The 20,868-nt window shown below is 36.7% G+C and overlaps 1 protein-coding gene across 1 annotated transcript; it reads right to left on the bottom strand.

Moving 5' to 3' along the window:
- Positions 1 to 186: 186 nt before the first annotated feature.
- On the bottom strand, positions 187 to 20,468 carry tlcd2 (TLC domain containing 2). Its single transcript, XM_039670981.2, has 4 exons — positions 19,885 to 20,468; positions 19,514 to 19,596; positions 18,134 to 18,216; positions 187 to 2,913 (listed from the first exon to the last, which is right to left on the bottom strand). The coding sequence occupies exons 1-4, from the start codon at positions 20,061 to 20,063 to the stop codon at positions 2,524 to 2,526; spliced, it is 735 nt and encodes a 244-aa protein (XP_039526915.1). The 5' UTR covers positions 20,064 to 20,468; the 3' UTR covers positions 187 to 2,523.
- Positions 20,469 to 20,868: the final 400 nt, after the last annotated feature.

Genomic DNA, 20,868 nt, shown 5'->3' with positions numbered 1-20,868 from the left:
AACTATTTCTTTTTTAAATCATCTTCATTAGCAGAGATGAAATTGACTAATTCTACCACTAATTTTGCATGAAGCAACATTAAAAAAAGTCAAATAATAGGAAAATGATTTGGTAAATGTAAATCATATATGATTATTAAATCCTCTTATACCATCTTATCTTTTCCATAAAACAAAAACTTCAAATAAAGTGTTAATAACATGTTTTATTTCACAATTGACAACAAAGTGGTCAAACAAATAATTTTATATTAATTACAAAATTCACCCAAATAAAAATAAAATTATTATGCTATATATATACATTTTTAGACACAATTGTTTAAAATTCAGTTCATTGGGATAACTCATACAGCAAGGGTAAAAAAAAAATAATAATAATTTTGTTCTGCTCTCCTATAGGCATGGGCATGGTAATCTATTTTTTCAGCTGGGATTTCTTTATTTTTTAGAAATTCTGGCTTTGGATAACTGCAACACTGTGGTCAAAAAAATCAGATCCACAATAAAACAGTAACTTATCATTCACCAAACACAGTACAGAACTCCACTCTCAAGTAAATGACAATCAAACTGCTGCAATTCTATTTAAAAAAAAGTCACATCAGCTTTTCTCTCAACTAAAATTGAAAATGTTTCCTTCTTAAATACATTGAAATACCAATTACCTCACTAAGGGAGCACATATACAAGCACACAGTCTCAACGTGAAGCTGCCAATAGTTAAAAAAACTCAGTTTTACTACTTCAATGCAAACGTTTACATTTTCTATTTTTCACGTGCTTTCAAGTTCCTGCAATAGTTTTGACATGAGCAGCTTTATCTGTTCTTCAATCAGTAAAATAAGGCAGGAGTATCTGAAAGAAACATTATGAATAAACTTTGGTGATTTGAAAAGAATATTTTTGTGGCACAAGTCGGTGATGCTACATGTGATTATAGTGCGTCAACATTCCCACCGGATAAACAGGCCACTATTGCCCAATCAAATTATAATCCGACTTCAGTCTATAATCTCAATGGCACGGAGTACATGAAATAAGGCTAAACAAATAAATGCCTTTACTTTAGTACATCTCACCAGGACCGTTCTTTGTTCACCATCAACAAAATCACAACATCATTTTGCACAAAACAGTGTTCCACCATTCAATGTGTTTAAAAAAAAAAGTTGTTTTTTTTTTGCAGTTTGCATCAAACCACAACAATCAAGGATATTAAGGACAAATAAATTACAGTTATACAAAACACACACAAAAAAAGAAACATTACAAAGTTGCATTTAAAAAAAAATCTGCACCTTTAAATCAAAATAAGTACTGCTTTAACCATGCCTCTCTATAGTCTAAGCATTAGCATAAGCTAACATGAGGTCTCATTGTTTGTGTGTGTGTGTGTGTGTGTGTGTGTAGTGCCACCTAAAGGCATGATTTGTGCAATGACAGTCCTGTCAGATCTCAAACCTCACACATATTGCTCTATAATAATGAGCAGGGGTGTTTTTAATTCTGATAACGGTTGTAAAGACTCCAGCATGGAGATTTAGATCCTCCACTTAAAGGGTAAATTACTAACAGTGATCTTTATGCTCAGGGTAAGACTGTGGTCATGACGACCAAATCAAATCCTACCCCAATTTTGTGAAATACAGTACTGATCACTGAGCACTTCCTGTCCATGGTCAGCTGATTTACTATTACTAGTCAGTACAGAGAGTTTCCATTAAAATTCAGCTCTAAGAAATTCAACTACAAAAAAAATATATATATATATATTAAAGGGACAGTTCACCCAAAAATGTAATATCTGTCCTCAAATGTATGAACTGATTTTATTTTTTGGGGGGGAATTTGACAGCCACCGGTTACCATTCACTTTCATTGTATGGAAAATAGCAGCGTGAACATTCAACTAAACCTCTTCATTTGTGTTCCACAGAAGAAAGGGAATATTCATTTTTGGATGAATTGTCCCTGTGTACAGAATTAGGATGATCCTGCTACAAGCTAATGAGGTAGCAGCTGTAGGTGTTAATGAGGCAAGCTTAAATAAATCAAACTTTTATGTTCTTTTTTCATATTTTTAACCTTACTTGAGTAGTTTGTAATTGAGCAGAATATTTGCTCATATTTAATAGGTAATGTATACATTAAGTGCGGTCAATCAGCATTAGCATGCGATTAGATTAAGGAAAGCAGATCCAGTTCCTTTGAAATTAAACATAATGTGTTTCATACGCTCAAGTCATTGTCTAAAAACCGTGCAGGAGTATTTGACCATAAGGTTGAATGTATAAATATGTCATCTGTTTCAGACATCTGTAAACCTGTGACAACAGCCATCATAGAGATATCTTAGCACAGCTTGAGGTCTTCATGAGATGGAGTCAAAATGACTGGACAAGCAGGTGTTGAAGTAATGAAGTCAGCAAGTTTTTCCCCAAAAGTCTGGAAACAGTTGGCGATGAGAGTGGATTTGGTTGGAGCTGTAGTGGGAGAGCAGGAGTCGTCGTCGTCGTCTTCCTACATTTCTTTCTCCTTCTCACTCCTCACCTCTTTCTCACGGCTGGACTTCATGAAGTCACTTCTCATCAGGCGGTAAAACAGCACAATGTTCATGGCGGTCATGATGGCCAGACCCACGCTGCCGATGGTGTAGCTGGCCAGGGGGATAAGGTCACGATTCAGCACCAGCCAGCGGGTCATCCAGGCCAGAGTGTTGATGCGAAACACCACGTAGGTGCCCAGGTTTATCATGCTGTTGACACGGTAAAAAGTACTTTTGGCCAGGCTGGCCATGCGGAGCACTTGCCTCAGGTGCAGAAAGATCGAATTGATCTCAACCAACAGCGCGACCACTGAAAAACCCACATACCGACAGGTCAGAACCGAGATCCCGAAACAGGTGATCACCTGCAAACAGAAGAGATTGAGATTTTTTTTTATTAGGAATGCACTCAAATTTATGAAATGGACAATTATCTGTACATGTTTTTTTTTTATATATACTTGCCCTATTTAATCTTTTTTTGTAAAGATTATTTGTTACTGGAAATTTAAACACAAATGTAAAAATATTCAAATGCACTAGAAGTAACAATACCTTCCCCCTTTTTCATACCAATTATCAATTAAAAGGTTAGTTCACCCAAAAATGAAAATTATGTCATAAATGACTCGCCCGCATGTGGTTCCAAGCCCGTAAGACCTCTGTTCATCTTCAGAACACAGTTTAAGATATTTTAGATTTAGTCCGAGAGTTTTCTGTCCCTCCATTGAAAATGTATGTACGGTATACTGTCCTTGTCCAGAAAGGAAATAAAGAAGACATCAAAGTAGTCCACACATTGGTTCATAAATAACGACTTTATTCAGCATTGTATTGTCTCCCGGTTCTGTAGTCAATCCGTTTCAGTGACGCTGATGAAGTAAGATGCTGCTGACGTGTATCTGGTGTATGTATTCTGGTTCAAATATATATATATATATATGGCTGAGCAAAAAAATGCAAGTCTTCCTCTGTGTCGAAATCCTTAGACATGTTTGCGAAGAGTGTTTTGTTTACAGCGTGCATCTCCCTCAGACTGTGAACGAAGCTCGCACACACCAGATACACGGTAGCAGAGTCTTACGTCATCAGTGTCACTGAAATCTTCCGGTTCTTTACAACAGAACCGTAAGACAATACAATGCTGAATAAAGTCGTAATTTTTGTTGCGTTGCTTCAAAACCCACTGATGTCACATGGACAACTTTGATGATGTCTTTATTTCCTTTCTGGACAAGGACAGTATACAGTACATACATTTTCAATATTGACCACGGCAGTCTAATAATCCAATAAATTCCTGATGGACAAAATTAAATCTCATCCTACATTTTGTTTCTGCTTGAGAAGCCATTTTCTCTTGGATATTAGTCACAATAATGAAGAAAAGACTTTGTTCCTCAACCAGTTCTTCCAGTTTTTACAATATTACGATAGATTGGCAGAATTGTGTTCACCTGTGACGACATTCAAAACATCTAAAGCTAAATATAAAGGCTGAGAAACTTCTGTTGCTGAAGAATTTGCCACATTACCTAAAGCAAAAGCCTTTTATCCCTTGGTGTATGTTCTTAAACACTTTTTGTATGTAAAAGCTAGTTTGGGCTAGATAGATTTATTTTGAGATCATTGTTAGTCTTGTACTGAACATCACATTCATTCACATGCTGTTTTATCATCTATACCAGTGTTTCTCAACTGGTGGGTCGCAAGACCGTTTGAGTGTGTAGTCAAAGAAACAACAACAAACTACATAATTCTTCTAAACATTTTTCTCATGCGAGAAAAAAGTGCACGAACGCTGTTGACTCTTCTGTCAGACGCAGTTTAATTCAACTGATTCGTTCAAAATGCAGATTAAGATGCAACTCTGTTCTGCTGTGTTTGTTTGGAACTATTTTCATTGCGAAATAAAGCAATAAATCTAAAAAAGTAACTTTTTATTGAATTGTTACATAAAATAAATATCACATTTGCAATCATGCTGATAGGGTATTTGAGAAAAACAGCTCTCAAGCTAGTGTGATATTACAACTCATTAGAAGGCCATTTTTGGTCCCAAATCTGAAATTGAGGCATTTTTATTCATTTTGGTGGCAGTTTTGCCCCACACTCCTATTAATTTCCGACTACTAGACAACCGAAACATGACATATAACCTACAATTTAAAGATTACTACATTAAATTTGATGAAATGCGAGTGAGAAATCGAAACTGCAGAGTGGATTAGAGAAAGAGTCATTACAGAATGCTTTTAGCATGGACTGAAATCCACTCCACTCATACTGTGGTATGCCTGCTAGAGGGACACCTCAGCCCATGAGGGCAAAGTAGTTTTTAGCTAATTCGTTCTTTATTTCCAAATAAGCATTTAATTTAGGGGGTGCCTATTGTGCCCAAAAATATTTGGCTTAATTTGTGTGGCCTCCCATGAATTTCAAGGTTAGCACATTTAGTGCAAAACCATTGTACAGCCATCCATATTGCAATTATTACCTTCAGAAACAATCTTTCATCATATCATTTTAAGGTTGTGTCTGACCCATCCATTCATCTACAGAAAGTTTAAATAGGCTAGTTAAGCTACACACAGACTAATGTGCTTAATTTCAGAAGCAGCTCTTTCATCTTCTCAACACTAATCTGCTGCGAGGAGACAAGAAACAAATGAACGTGTGTTTTGAATCATCTGATAACAGCAGGGAGAGGTTGAGCTGAGGACAAGGAGCACAAAGGCTCTGCTGATCAGTCCAAAACCCGACATGACAGCAGCCAAAGCGTTCAATCACAATGAGTGACACTAATCCAGCTGGAGTTCTACAGTTTAAACCGACCCCAGAGATGATTTCAACACTACAAATAGTTTCATTCCCCTTTAATTGTCTCTATAAGCATTTATTAGCATTCTTAAAGAGATGGTTTACCCAAAAATGAAAATTGTGTCCATTTACTCACCATCAAGTTCAATTTCTTTCCTCTATTGAACACAAAATGGGATATTTTGAAGAAAATGGGTAACTAAACATTTTCTGGTCCCCATTGACTTTGTATTGTATTTTTTCTCTACTATAGAAGTCAATGGTGCCCTACAACTGTTTGGTTACAGTCATTCTTTAAAATATCTTCTTTTGTGTTCAACAGAAGAAACAAATTCATTCAGGTTTGGAAAAACTTGAGGGTGAGTACATGACAATTTTAATTTTTGGGTTTAACATCCCTTTAAATAAAGAATACCAAGTCTTGAACCAAACCAACCAGCTCTAAGAATAATCTGAGCAAAAAAACCAAACAAAACAAAAGGTGAAATTTCTGACTGACTGTGTATGTGGCATTGATTTTAATTTAATGAAATAATGTGAATGAAAAAAAATACTATGGTACAATATAAAACTATTTACTTATACTATTGAAAAAAATATTGTTTTCAAAAAATATATATATCTGATAACGTATCTTTTTTGGGGGTGGGGGGTTTGTTGTTAAATCGATTTTTTTTTTTTTTTTTAAATGTAAAATTTCCTTTTGGATGAAAGAGGATTGAAAAGGAAAGTTATCTTCCACTAGATGGCAGTCTATACCTAACATTACAAAACATTGTAACGACCATGGACTAATCTGAAATTGTATGTCATCTAAAGCACTTATTAAATATTGAGCATTTAGATCCATGAGTATTATAATTCTGAACTCGTGCAATTTATATAATTTATTTACGTTTAAAATTAAATAACATACAAATCTGTTATCAAAACCGGTGTCATGAGTCTTACATAGAGCACAAAGGTGCGGTTACATGACGTCCAATACTAAGTTACATGACTGGGCGTTGTTCCAGTGACGCAACTGCTTTTGTAACAGAACATAAATTTCGCGGGATGAGTCTGTAATGCAACCTTTCACATGACACCCGCCTGGTTCTTGTGGTCAGGAGGAATGTCACAGCAGTAAAGGCTAGTAATGTTATTGCCATTAGCACTGCTGCTCTCTCTCAAAAGCCCATGGTGTGCGTGTTTGAAGCAGGCAAGTAATGTATGATAGCTGACTATCTAGCTATGTGGACTGTAAACACTTCCAAGTATGCTTTACATTGTCTAACAAAAGAGGTTTACAGTTAGACCACAGATTACAGTAAACAGTAATAGTTGGATTTTTTTTTTTTTTACTTTATTTAAAGCAATTACACAGAAAAGAAAGTGAAGGGCCTGTTTTTCCAAAGACGGTTGATTACTAAATAAGATTTGTGTGACCTCAGTCTTATGACTGGGAGGATGTTGACCTTTGGTTATTACTTTGTCTTTCTCTTGATGGGGTTAACTTGTCTGCTTACACAACGCTTGAGTTGGATAACTCTCTGAACATCACAAACAAACCTGTTATCTTCAGGAGACTATTTTTCTCCTAAAGGTGAGAAGAACATCAGTCTACTATATGGAAGTAGTAAAATACTATGTTGATGAACATATCATATTAGTAAGAATATAACAAGACCTGCCTTAAACACAAAATTAGACATCATGTCGCCAGTCAAAGACATCAAAAACAAACACTCACTATTGTACAATTCCTAATATTTGAACGGAGACCATAATAAAGAGATAAAACACTTTAACACCCTTCTCAGCCTTGACAAGAACATAATCATTGACAACAAAAGAGCAAAGTCTTAATGTCATATTCGTCACATAACATGTTATAGACACATATACTGATTTAATGTATAGTTTTACTGTAATGTACAGCACACTTTTATTCACCAAGGATGCATTAAATTAATAAAAAATGACATTATAAAAACATTTATAATGTTACCAAAAAAGTAATTTTCTAATAAATGCTGTTCTTTTGAACTTTCTAGTCATTAGTTTTATTATATTAGAAATGTGTGTATTATTCATACAAATATTAAGCGACACTACCGTTTTAAATTTGATAATAATAAAGCAAATCAGTTTATTAGAATGATTTCTGAAGGATTATGTGACACTGGAGAGTGGAGTAATGATGATGAAAATTCAACTAGTATCACAGGAATAAATTACTTTTTAAAATATATTCAAAGAAAATCAGTTCTTTTTGAATAGGTGGTTTGCAGTCACGTGATTGTGTTGACGCGTGGAATGCAGATGGAGGGCAAGGAGTGAAGAGCGCAATGGACGAGATGGAGGAAAATCCGTACTGTACTATTTTAGACGCTATTACAAGAGAAATATATCAACAGAAAATTACAAGAGAAATATATCAACAGAAAATCTAAACATATGTTGGACGTGATCCTTACGTTATGAAGAGGACCGATTTTCAACTGAATTGAGATTTTCCTGCCATCGAGGCTGTAGATATCAGCAACTAACTCGTCTTACAGACATACTTGGACTTTACAAATACTTTACCACCCCCCCTTATGAACAACAAATTTTGGCACACGATAAAAACTCCTTGTGGTTTGATCAATTTGAGCAACCATAAATGATGGAATTTTGAGTTTGTTATAGTGCTTCCTAAATATAGAAAATCACTTCCTGCCCTCCATCTGCATTTCGCGCCATGGGAACGCAGTGGCGTGATGTCATATGAAAACAAGAAATTGTAATAATATTTTTCAATATTACAGTTTTTACAACATTTTTGATCAAATAAATGCATCCTTGGTGAGAATAATTACAATCCTGGACATGACATGCAGAGGATAGAAAGAAAAGAAAAAACATGGGAGCAATAAAAAAAGCATATGCTGATCACACCTGTATTTTTGTTTACATCAAAAAACCCTATTTTCAATACAATTATGCATAAAAAGTAATAATGCTGATGCAATAATAACATCAGATCAGCACATGCCTGTTAGAATGCCCCCATGTTGCTTACCTGTTGTAAACCAACAGGTTGTTTCCCTGTTGTAAACCTAAAGGTCTGTGTATGTGTCTTTGGTTTCATTAACCTCTCCCTGCGGGGTCAATTATCACTAGTACGTCTCTAATTTCTCCATTACACACACACACACACACACACACACACACACACAAAAACATGGCAGACACAAACAACTCCTGAGTATGGGGGTAGCAGTTCCAGTCTGAAACCAGTTAGCCTGGTTACAGGTGAAACTCGTTTAGGTGAAACGGTTTGCCTACAGGCCCACTTGAGCAGCATGTGAGGAATACAAGCTCACTGAGAAAGTTCTCATAGTCAATTCTATGCGGATGCAAGCGCTGTGATTGGTCTGCTAGAACCCCTCCTTCGGGTTTATGCCCAGCTGCACTACTTCCTGAACTTCAGCCAGCTTCTTGTTTCCTGTCTGCCATTATTGGCTAAATTGATTAATTCAGGTGTGTCTGATTATTGTTGCCATGACAACTGAGGTCAGGCACACCTGGATTAATCAATTTGGCCAATAATTGCAGACAGGAAACAAGGAGCTGGCTGAAGTTTAGGAAGTAGTGCAGCTGGGCATAAAGCCCATTGCGAGTCAACGCAGACAATGACGCAGAAGTATAAATGAAAACCAACACGTAGTCTATCGCGTTGAGTCTCCGGCGTAGGTCCGACTCAGAAGTATAAATCAGCCTTAACAGCGAGGACACAAACTTCGTTGAAGATAAACACAAACGCACACAAATGAAAGCATTTGATGGATAGTTGGTACGGTCACTTTTACGATGATTCAAGAAAGAAAAACCTTTAAAAGTGGCCCATATATATTGTGCACTATTTACACCACCATTCAAAAGTTTGGGGTCAGTACAAAAAAAAAATTGTTCATTCATAAATGTAACAAAATCATATCAAATATGCTGCTCTTTTGAACCCTCAAAATATTAAGCAGCACATCCGTTTCTACATTGATAAGAACCAAATCAGCATATTAGAATGATTTCTGAAGGATCATGTGACACTGAATGACCGCTACAAATCAGCTTAGCCATCACAGAAATAAATGATATTTTAAAATTTAACAGCAATTATCATGGCCAAACCTTTCAGATATAAGCAAAAATATCAATTTCTCCTCACCACTGGGTGACACTGTCCAGAAAATAGGCCTACACTCAGGTCATGGTTTTCATAACACAAACATACCCTGTCCATACTATCCATCCTAAACAGTGTATGATTAAAATAAGTGTGTCCCAAAGCATATTAGAAAAAGAGTACGTCAGAAATCCCCGGACGGTATACGTGGCGAGCATGCAGAGCGAGGCCGAGGGCCGTGAGAGAAGGGCACGACACTGGCGCTTAGTGAAACACTTGCGCTCATGTGCAACACTGGCGCGACGCACCGGCATTGCATCTCTCTCTAGGAGAGAGAGACAGGCCTGGACTTATTTTATTATATGTGACAGCAGTTGTCCGCAAGGGACTGCTGTCTTTTACTTTCGTTTTGTATTTGTTCATTTTATTATTAAATTGTGTGTTGAACATTCGCCAGTTCCCCTGGCCCTATTGGCCACTTTGGAACATCAACACGCTCACCATATTGAGGGCAAGACTGCGCTGCAAACAAATGCAAGTATGTTTGTATGTGGTTCCATCTCTAGTTATTTAAAATCTCGACAGTTAGACTTTTACATTTTTTTTAAATAAGAAATTGCCAAAGCTCAAGGCTTGTTTATGTATTTGGATTTTTATTCTTGAATAACAATTGTGAAGACCCCCATACTGATTACATTTTCACATTAAATGAAAAAGTTTTGGCTTTTCTTGTGTTTAGAACTGACCGCCATTGAGAAAATCGGCAAATTCGAAATTATGGTAGGAAATTAAATAAAATGGAGAATTTTTGATTGACAGGCCAGTTTACCATGTCAGGATGCAAGAGAGAGCTAGTTAAAGACGCAATTGTATACATGATAGTATGTCCCAAAGCTTGTCTACTTTCTGCTACACACTCAAAAGTATCTACTTTTTCTTCACAAAAAGAGTAAATACTTTTAGGGTCTAGTATAAGTAGGCGAATTGAGACGCAGCACAAGTTTGGTCAAAATACGCTAAATCATTGCATTTATGTTCATTTATTTTGGCACAAATTCATTTGCGCGTATTTCGAGAACAATTTAATAAATTAACTTGAATTTTTTTTATCTTAATTAAACTTAATTAAATGAAACTTAATTAAAAGTGAAATCAATTATAGACAGAGACACAATTTGTTTAATAAACCACTGTTTAATAATAATTTAAAAAAATATGCACTATTTACATATTTACACTATTTACAAATATGCACTATTTACATATTATATATATATATATATATATATATATATATATGTTTAATAAGCAAGTCCCTCCCAGTTCAAGAGCAAGGATGGGCCAGATGATGTGAGGATGTGAAACTGGGCTGGGAGATAAAGCTGAAGGCGTGTATGTGAAAATACAAGGTTGTGAAATGAAGGTGTTGAGAGAGCTGACCTCAAAGGGTGTGGTGAAGTGTTAGTGTTGGGAAAATAAGTAATGAACATGCCAGTTTGTGTTTATGAGTCCAACAATCCAGTGAATCATTGATGATTTTAAAGTTGGGTAACATGAGAGTTTGAAGCGGCCGGGGAGAAGAGAAGGTTTCTGAAACATTCCAAGATATGTATAGCTGTGAGTGATGGAGACATATGAAATCTATACTAAGCCAAACAATTTTCTGTGGAGACAAACTTCCTAGCAGGGTTTGGTGATATCTTTAATCTTCACAGTATTTTGTTTACTTCTGGTATACTGCACATGGATTTTTGTATGTGCCGAGAAGTTTCTCTACTCAAAAGACCAAGATTCCTTGCGAATAGAACATGACCAGAACACAAATCACTATGGGGATATGCCGATACGCGTTTACATGACCAAAAATTCGGGTTAGAAAAGGGGTACCCCAGGTATAATATTTTTTTTTTAAATCCAAATTTTTTTAAAATATGTTTTTAAAATCCAGGACATGAGCATATTTTTGCCGGTGTTTACATGGCCGTTCGCGATCGGGTTATTGGCTGCATGTAAACGTAGTCAGTTATGTTTAAAGTGAACGGAAACATTTGAGAAATGTCAGGTCTTAAAGTGACATGGTATCCACATCAAAAGTGTGGCCAGTGAAAATACTGAGTGGCTAACTTTGGAAAACCACTAGCCACATATCTCTCTGAAAATGAACACTAAAAAGTGTAGGAGATGCTGACAGTTTTCCCTTCTATCTTTGTAAATGACAGTCAGATTGTGGTGGAGATGTTTACCCAGTCATGGTCAGGACAAAGTCCACACTGTGAAATAAAACACGAAAAAGTCACAAACCTCACCCTGACAAGACAGGGTAAATATAATTTGACCCTGAGGAAAGCAAGGCTAGGTTAGTACAACCCCCATAAAGCACATGTCAAATAATGGCAGGACCCTCCCCAAAAAATTACACATGCTAGCAGGCAAACATTTGAGGTCGGTAAAAATGATTAATACCATTTTGGGGAAATATTCTCTTATGCTCACAAAAGTCAGCATTTATTTTTTAAAATACAGTCAGGCCGTGTGTCCACCAAAGCATTTTTAGGGAGCTGAAAACGCTAGACGCTCTGCTGAAGACGCCTAGCTGAGGGCATTTGAGAGCGTTCTGGTAGCGCAGCGTTTTTTCCGTTGAGATGTTTCATTGCTATGATACAGAATATTCGCAGCACAGTTTACTTGTAACTGATTTCGCAGATGATTTGTTTCATACTAAAAATGTATTTTTCATCCATTTTGTTTGGTTAGCTCTACCGGTTTATGTCGTTGTACAGAAAGAAAGTTGTGACAGTTGGTCGGTGAGGTATTAGTCCTGCCCCTCCTCCACTTTGATTGGACGGCTAGGTAAAAAGTGACCGTGATGAGGGCTGCGTTTTATCCAAAGTTGAACATTTTTCAACTCTCAGTAACCATAGCGTTTAAAAAAACGCAGCACTCCCATTGAAAACATACGCCAAGTGCGAGGAAAAACGCTTTGGTGGACACACGGCTTAAAAGTAACAAATAAAATAATTTAAAAAAATTTTTTTTCATTCATTACTCCAGTGTCACATGTACCTTCAGAAATCATTTTAATATGATGATTTGCTGCTCAAGAAAGTATTATCAATGTTGAAAACAGTTGCTTAAAGTCCCAGTGAAATCAAAATTGAACCTATTTACTTTGTTAGCACATATTACTAGTCTTGTGGTGAACAATTAATCCGTGCAAGTAAAAATATATTTAAAAAATGTTTTACCTTGGTAATCTTTAATCAAAATCGGAAAAGTTACTTCCGGTCTGGAACGGTTTCTTTTTCTGATGACGTAGGTTTCACAGTTTGGGTGGGGAAACGCTTAACCACTCCCCTCAAACCATTAGTTTGCTATGAGCGAGAGATGGAGAGGAGGAGCGCTAGAGTAAAACCCTGCCCTCTGTTCAATATTCCGTTTCACTTGGAAATACGTCACAGCACTGGAGAAAAATCGTTTGCAACTTCCGGTTCACGGGGACTTTAAAAAAACACTATTTCAAAGAATCTTGAAAAAAAAGTATAAAGTTCAAAAGAACAGCATTTATTTAAAAAAATCATTTAAAAAAATACATTATAAATGTCTTTACTGTCACATTTGACCAATTTAACGCATCCTTGCTAAAAAATATCTAACTGGCCCTGAACTTACGGTAGTTAATTCACCCTTTTACAACAAGCCATTTTGCATGTATTTGTTCATACTTGTTGGAGTATACTATGTTTATGTAAACCCAAATAAACTAGACAAAACAAAGACAGTACCATCATCTTTTGGCATTAGAATATTAAAGTACTGATATGAAAAAATCTGAAACTGTACACACAAAAGACCAAGCTATTTTTAAGCACAATAGCGTTTCAATCCCTCCATTTGATGAACAAAAACAGCATTCATAATTTGAGAACTGTGCATAGCATCATGCATTCACACATGCACAACACAGTTGCCATGGGAACCACACATGTACTATGGGGTGGTGCTCCAGATCCACTTAGAAGTACTCAGACTTGAGGCATTGAAACGCTCTGAATCAAACAGGACCATGTGAATTCAGGCCTTATTCTCAGTACGATACACTCTGAACCCAACACGCCAATAATCGTTCCTTAGCCGGCAGCATTCCTGTGTTTTGTGATCATCACATCACTCAGTGCCAAAATTTACAAACATTTTCAGTCTGACTATCTATTGGAAAGACAAACATCAGATGAAACCACTTCATACAAGGAAGTTCCATTAAAAGAAATGCCAGGACGTTTTCAGAATTTCATGTAAATTTTCTTTTTTTTTGGTTGCTAGAGGACAGATCTTATTTTATAAGTTGATTGTTTTGGCTCAGACATCATGTTATCCAGGAATGTTTGCTGCAGTAAGTACAAACAGAGGTCTCTCGTGATATGGCGAAGGGTCTATATCAGAGAAAGACAGAGGTTTCTAGATCTACAGGTTTTAATTAGAGGAAATTGAGTATCTCTTTTATTAGGGTGCTAAGCATGAGCATATGTGGACCAGATGTCTCTGCTTCTGTCTGGAAAATGCTGAATGCATGCTGCAAAAGGAGGAGGGATCCAACCACAAATACATTACACTCTAGAGACAAAAGTGGTTCCCTTGCTAGTACACATTCTTTCCTTCTCATTCCTCCGATGCCTCTTATTCTTTCCATTTCCTTCCAACACAAAGCTGTTAACCTTTGACTTAATGTATACACTTTCTGTTATCATTTGCAGAAACAACTGCAGCGGATATACCGGTAGTCTGTGGGTAACTAGGTAATACATTTTTTTTTTTTTAAATAAAATTACATTAGGTTACAAAGGAATTATATCAAATCAAACCAGAGTGTTGGGGAAAGTTACTTTTAAAAGAAATGATTTAAAATATCCCATTACTCCCTAAAAAGTAACTATTTGTGTTACTTAGTTACTTTTTAAAGAAAGTAATGCATTATGTTACTTTTTCTCTCCTGGGCTGAACTTGGTTGTTTGTTTTTAAATAACAACAAAAAGCTCTTTCAAACCAAAAGTGAAATGTTGCAGGAGAAGAAAATTTAACGCTCTTTTTCAGCAATAAAAAAAGATAAATGTGATGTTTAAAGGGGTACCATTTCTATTATGCCCTTTTACGAAGTCTTGATTTTGTTTTTGGGGTGTTCTACAATATGCTTTCATGATTGTTTTAAAAAAAAACACTTTTACAGCAGTTTTAAAGATTATTAAGCCAAGTTCACACTAAAGGATTTTAAGCCTGATTTATGCCCGATTTACAAATCGTTGAGCTCGCCGACAGGTTAGGGTGTTATCGCGTGCAATTGCGGGGGATTAGCGGACGATCAACGCTTGCCAATCTGTTAGTATGAAAGAGCCAACAACGCAGCGAAGATACTCGCAGACGCATCGCCGAGCCCAGAAAAATATCTAGCATACTAGATATCCAGAGCTGTCGCGCGACTCAACCTCAGTGATGTCATGAGCTACAGCAAATCAGAGCAAGGCATGGGTTGAGGTCACCGGTTAATCTTAGTTTTTCTTTTTTTGCCTTTTTTCTCAGAGCAAATCATCGCGCAAACAGTGTGCAGCACTAGTTTCTGTCTGACGTCCATATTGGCGTGTTGTGTTCTTCTCTTCTTTGCTGGGTTTTGGCGCATATGCTGTTTCGCGTCATTTCTGGTTAGTTTTATTGGTAATTAGCTGCTAAAAAATAAAAATAAACAGAAACTTTAGCATACTTAACCAAACCGAGTAGTTGGTTGAGCAAAACTATGCAGTTTCATTTAAACTTGTTTTCAATGTACAAAAACCAATGCAGTTGTAATGTCAGGAATGTGGAGGCCTTTTTTTTTTTTTTACTACAGATGAGTTGTTTACCACTCATGCAAACTCACACAGCTTTATCCAGAGTCAGCTTGAATCAGTCAGGGAAAGCTGCAGGTTTAACACAGCAGAGCTGGATTATCAGGCAGTTACTACAGAAAATGCAGGGGGCTGTAGTAGAGGTTCCTGGCATGGCACCACTCGACTGCATCACATTAGCTATTGAGTAAAATCTGTCATTGAGCAAATACAATCACCTCAGGCTTCTGTGTTTAGGTGAACTAACAATCACCCTTGACTCTGCCAAACCATCGCACTCTCTCCGCTGTGTTTTGCATTTTTCCACCGATTCTAGTAATGAATGAGCACTAATACAATTACAAACTGATCATCTGAGCCTCCTCTGAGGCCTGCAGGCTTTAATTAGCAAACTCAGTTGTGCTAAATGAATGTGGGATGAGACACATTTGCTCAACAAAGCCCCATTTCTGAGAAACTGATTTAAAGGAGGTTTGTGGTGATCCAAATGCCAAAAATGTTATTGGGTTAGCGTGATGTATTTCACAGAACCACCTCTGGAAGCTTGAGTATTTGCAAAAGTGACAGCCAAGCAGTAATACCCACAAACCAACAAAACCATTTTTAAATTTCACAAACCAAGCAAACCATTTTTAATTTAAGTAACAGTTCTCTTTTTCCGTTTACTATACTGGCATCCGACAACACTACTTTGGTAGATAGTGGGCCTCACTAACCGTGTTTGTCCAATGCAAATTTATGTCTCCTCAAGCAATCAGTATTTCCACGTCTTCACCTCATATCAGGCTCGTTCTTATGTACACGTTACCATTTAAGTTTTGAATAGGCAATTTTCTTTAAAAGAAATTAATATGTTTATTAAAGTTCATTCCATTCAAACCAGACACGTCTAAAACAAAGCTTCTCTTATTATTACAGTTTGGCTCATGATGTAAACAGTGGGAAAGAACAGGATGGGGTGGAGATGAGAGGGTCTGACAGTTTCTCACACTGCCATTAGGAATCTAGCTAAGCAGCATGTTCCCTCCAGGCACTTCACTGAATGAAATCCCAAGAAAAGAGGGAACAACAACAACAACTTGGCTACTTTACCAAATGTTGACGCCATAGAACACCAAACAAACCAAAGCTCAGAAAACCCACTTGGACAGTCTCCTTCCTCTGCCCATAGCAACAGAGCAGGTTACACTGGCTGTGATAATCTGTATATGTACTGAGCTAATGCAACCGATTTGTTCAAACGGCCTCTCTATTGATTTCTTTATTGTACATATCTTAGCTATTTCAGCAGTTTACCCTCGGTTACCTCTGCTGACCTTCTCACCTCAAGTATGTCTAAACACACACAAAGACACAAAGCAAAAAAAGGTGGTCAGACAGGTTGCACTACTTTGTGAATACACTGAAATCAGGTGTGTGTAGCTTTAATTAGATTAGTGAGTAATACCAAAACTGCTTTTGGAATGACGTTATGGTTTACCACCAAAATCTCCTTCACACCAAGTCAGTGGCTTTCTTTAATTCTCATTCATTTTTTTCTATTATTTTATTTAAAATGAAGCACAATTACCATCCAAATTTTCATTTCTGTAATTAAAAAGTAATGACATTTTATTTAAATTATTATGTACTAAGAAATTAAGATGGTACTTGTTGGCCTTTAATTTAATTTAAAAAAATCTGCATCAATTTATTAAAATAATCAGAATGTAATGAGACAAGAAATGTCTGGAAGCGTTACAAATGACAACTTGGAGAAAATCTGAGAAATCTTAAAGGGATAGTTCACTTTGAAATTAATTTTTGGTATGTTTTTGTTTACCTCAAGGGCATCCAAGATATTGGCGTCTTTGTTTCCGCATTAGTTTCAATTTTGATATTTTTAGGTTAAACTGTTCTTGTCTGTCAGTCATATAATGCAGGTCTATGGTCACCATCTCAAAGACCATGCACAGAGGAGTCCAAATTGAACACGATTCAATGACTCGTAAATGTAAGTAAATTGATGGTCTAAGACACGAAACGAGCGGTTTGTGTGAGAAAACAAACAGTATTTATATCGTTTTACCTTCTGTAACCACAGCTACATCCAAGTGATCTGAAGGCGTGGGCGATTTGGTCTGAGCAAGCGCCGGAAGTGATCTCCCGTGCGGTTGCGAAACACAAACAACGTTGTCTGTTGATATATCGAAATCGTCTTCTATTGTGATTTTCTGTATATCTAAATATGTTTAGATCTTCAGTGAAAGGTGTGACGTACACGCGTGAGAGATCACTTCCGGCACTTTCCAGCACTTGCGCAGACCGAAGTGCCCTCACCCTCAGATCACTTGGACGTGGCTGTGGTTACAAGAGGTTAAAAACTATATAAATACTGTTCTTTCTTTTTTTCACAAAAACCGCTCGTTTCGTGTCTAAGGCCATTAATGTGTACTTACATTTACATTGTTTGATTTGGACTTCTCTGTGGATGCTCTGAGGTGGTGACCATAGACCTGCATTATATGACTGATAGACAACAACGGTTTGACCTAAAAATATCCAAATTAAAACTACTGTGGAAACAAAGACAGCTACATCTTGGATGCCCTTGAGGTAAGCTAAAACATATCAAAAATTAATTTCAAAGTGAACTATCCCTTTAATGGTCTTAAACAAATGTTTTACCCATTTAGCAGTTAAGTAATTGGGATTCTCCAAATAATTCATAATTTCTTTTTACCATATTTTATGTCTACTCACCACTACATGGTGGAAAAGTAGCTCCCATGAATGGCTGATCTTCTGATTAATAACCATATCAAAGAAGTCATATATGAAGTACCCTGAAACACATAAATGCATATTAACACTGTATTTCTCAAACAGTGCAAAGATCATTCCAACAGGTTTTTCAACCAACAGATCCCATGACAACAATTGTGTTGGTTACCAAGATGTCATTTCTAGAGAGCTATTTATATCCATCCATTTCCCAATAAGAGGGTCTCCACAGAGAGACTGAATTTTAGAGCATATCAACAACAAATGAAGCCAAATATGAGACTTCATTAATATAAATGTACTGATAAGCATTTTCAAAGAACATGCCTGTTTTGGTTCATATTACACTAGTTAATTTTCTGAAACAAGCCTTACCATCTCAGGTGAAAGGATAAATAGATATATGTCTATAATGAAGCATTTTAGAAAAATGCGTTCCTCAGACTTTTGAGCAAGACCATGAAAAGCCACAATTAGGTTTTTATGGGTATATACATGCATAGATAACAGGATTGGGATACATGTTCTGTATTATTTTTATTATTGAGAGAAGATTATAAACTTAAATGCAAAGGCCCATTCATAAACAGCCATGTGACCTATGGGGGTAGCACTGGTGCCTTGCTGGGATGGATCATAAAGGCAGCCATTGATTCAATAGCTAAAGCTAACATCTCTGCCAACTGTATGTGGGATTCCTCACAGTATTCAGAATATTTCTGGTATTTGGAATTTTAAATGGGAGTCATCTACTTATTGGTTGAAATAAACATTCCAGTCAACTGTGCTACATTCAAGCAGTGCAAAACAGCACACTACACAAATTATAGCTAATAATCAAAAGGGAACAAAAAAATTACATTGGATGTTTTTGTTTTCTAAAAAGTTTCATGTCAGATAAATATCATTTTTGCAATGCAAAAATGCAGCCTTCACTGCAATGCAAATACATTATATATGATTTAAATAATAAAGTATTTATGAATCATGTTACTATTTGTTGTACCTTTAATTTATGCAAATAAAAATATTTTATAAGTAAAGAAAAACATGGATTAATCAGGAGCAATCAGATTTTGAGGAGATATGCTTAATTGTGTCAAAAAAAATAAAAATAAAAAAATAAAAAAGTCCAGTAAGGTCACCTGTGAAGTCTGACCCAGTTTCCTTCAATTACACTGGACATGACAGAAGAGAGTGTTTGTAAAACATGGGCATAATGCTGCCTTCACGTGCTATCGGAAATGTCCTACTTCCTACTGTTGAAGTCGTGATTACGAGCTCATCACATTAACATTTTGACGTGAGGGCGTTTATGTTCATTTTTTTAAATAGGAAAACAAAATTCCTTATACTTACCGATTGACACAGACACTAGGGCGTGAGAGAAAACGGAGTGCGTTGCTATTAAATCCTCAGCCATCTGGGGGTGCATGCAAAAACTACAAATACAGACGAATTATGATTAGGGCATGGCGTTTAAATAAAAGTGCATCACATTTGTAAAATATGTAGTAATGAACAACGCTCATATATCAAGTGATATAAACCACATGTGTCGTCAATGTGCAGCCTATCAAATGGCCAGTGTCTGTTTGTGGGTGGCAGGCGAAAAGATGGTACTCTTGGATAAAATTCTGAAACATCTGATAAAGGCATCAAACAGACGGTTCATATGGGAGTATATGGGTGTATTCCTCATGCACATGTGGGGGAATTCTGGCACTCACCATAGCACGGACCACACTCCAGTTATGACGCTGTGCACGAAAGATGTGGAGATGTTTTTCCATTTCCAAGCGTTCCTCTGAGCTGTCTCGGGAATGGGAAGTTTGCCGATTCCATAGTTTACCAATTTGAAAAAGCCCACCGAGGATCCAGCGGTCAAAATCACAGAATTCAACTCCATATTTTAAGCGCGCGCTTCTGTTTACTTGTTACAACCCGAGATACTCGCGCGCGTCTGGACTTTTCGTTGATAACCCCGCTTTTTGCGTTATTTCGTCAAATATACATCCCGAATTGTTTGTTTCTATTTTATTTTAACCTTCAGTAGTCCAAACAAAAGCGACTATGTCGTCTCTGTAGGCAGAGCCCTTGTGTGAATCAAATGTATCGATACTATCTTTGTTAATAAAAAAAAGGCTTTTTGTTTCAGTGCTCAGATTGTTCGGTCCGATACAACGTTGAAGATAAGACACTGACTGGTCAATTACGACTGGCAACAATGAAATAGTATCTAATACATATGTTACAAAAGCCTGACGCTGAACGCTTGTGTAACTTTTTCGTTTTTACAAAAACCAAACAAGAGAATCCCCGCCCATTCATCGTAAGGCGTGTTTGAGCAAATGAGCGTCTCGGGCGTGTGATTTCTTTACGTCTAGTCCCGCCCCTTCGTGTCAGAGTGGAATTGTGGGAGATGTAGTAGGCTTATATGTGCGGGGATTTCGTAATTTGCGAAAGTAGAAAAGAAAGTTGCCGACGTTTTTCGCTCAGATTGTATCTTTGATGCGCTAGAGCTTCTCCAGCCTCTTCATTATCCTTTATAGCCTAGTTCTTCATATAATCAATCCTTCTGAAGGCAAAGTCGGTCATTATAAATGTTCAAAATGGACTTTCCACCAGAATGTGCTTTGAGATATGTAGTGTGCATGGAGTTTTATAATTTCACTGTTGGACACACTAAACAACTGAAAGAAAATAGCATACTG

Source organism: Pimephales promelas, chromosome 16 (assembly GCF_988280905.1).
Source record: "Pimephales promelas chromosome 16, fPimPro1.hap1.1, whole genome shotgun sequence".
In the NCBI taxonomy this organism is placed as follows: domain Eukaryota; kingdom Metazoa; phylum Chordata; class Actinopteri; order Cypriniformes; family Leuciscidae; genus Pimephales; species Pimephales promelas.
This window is presented reverse-complemented; position numbering and strand designations above follow the sequence as displayed.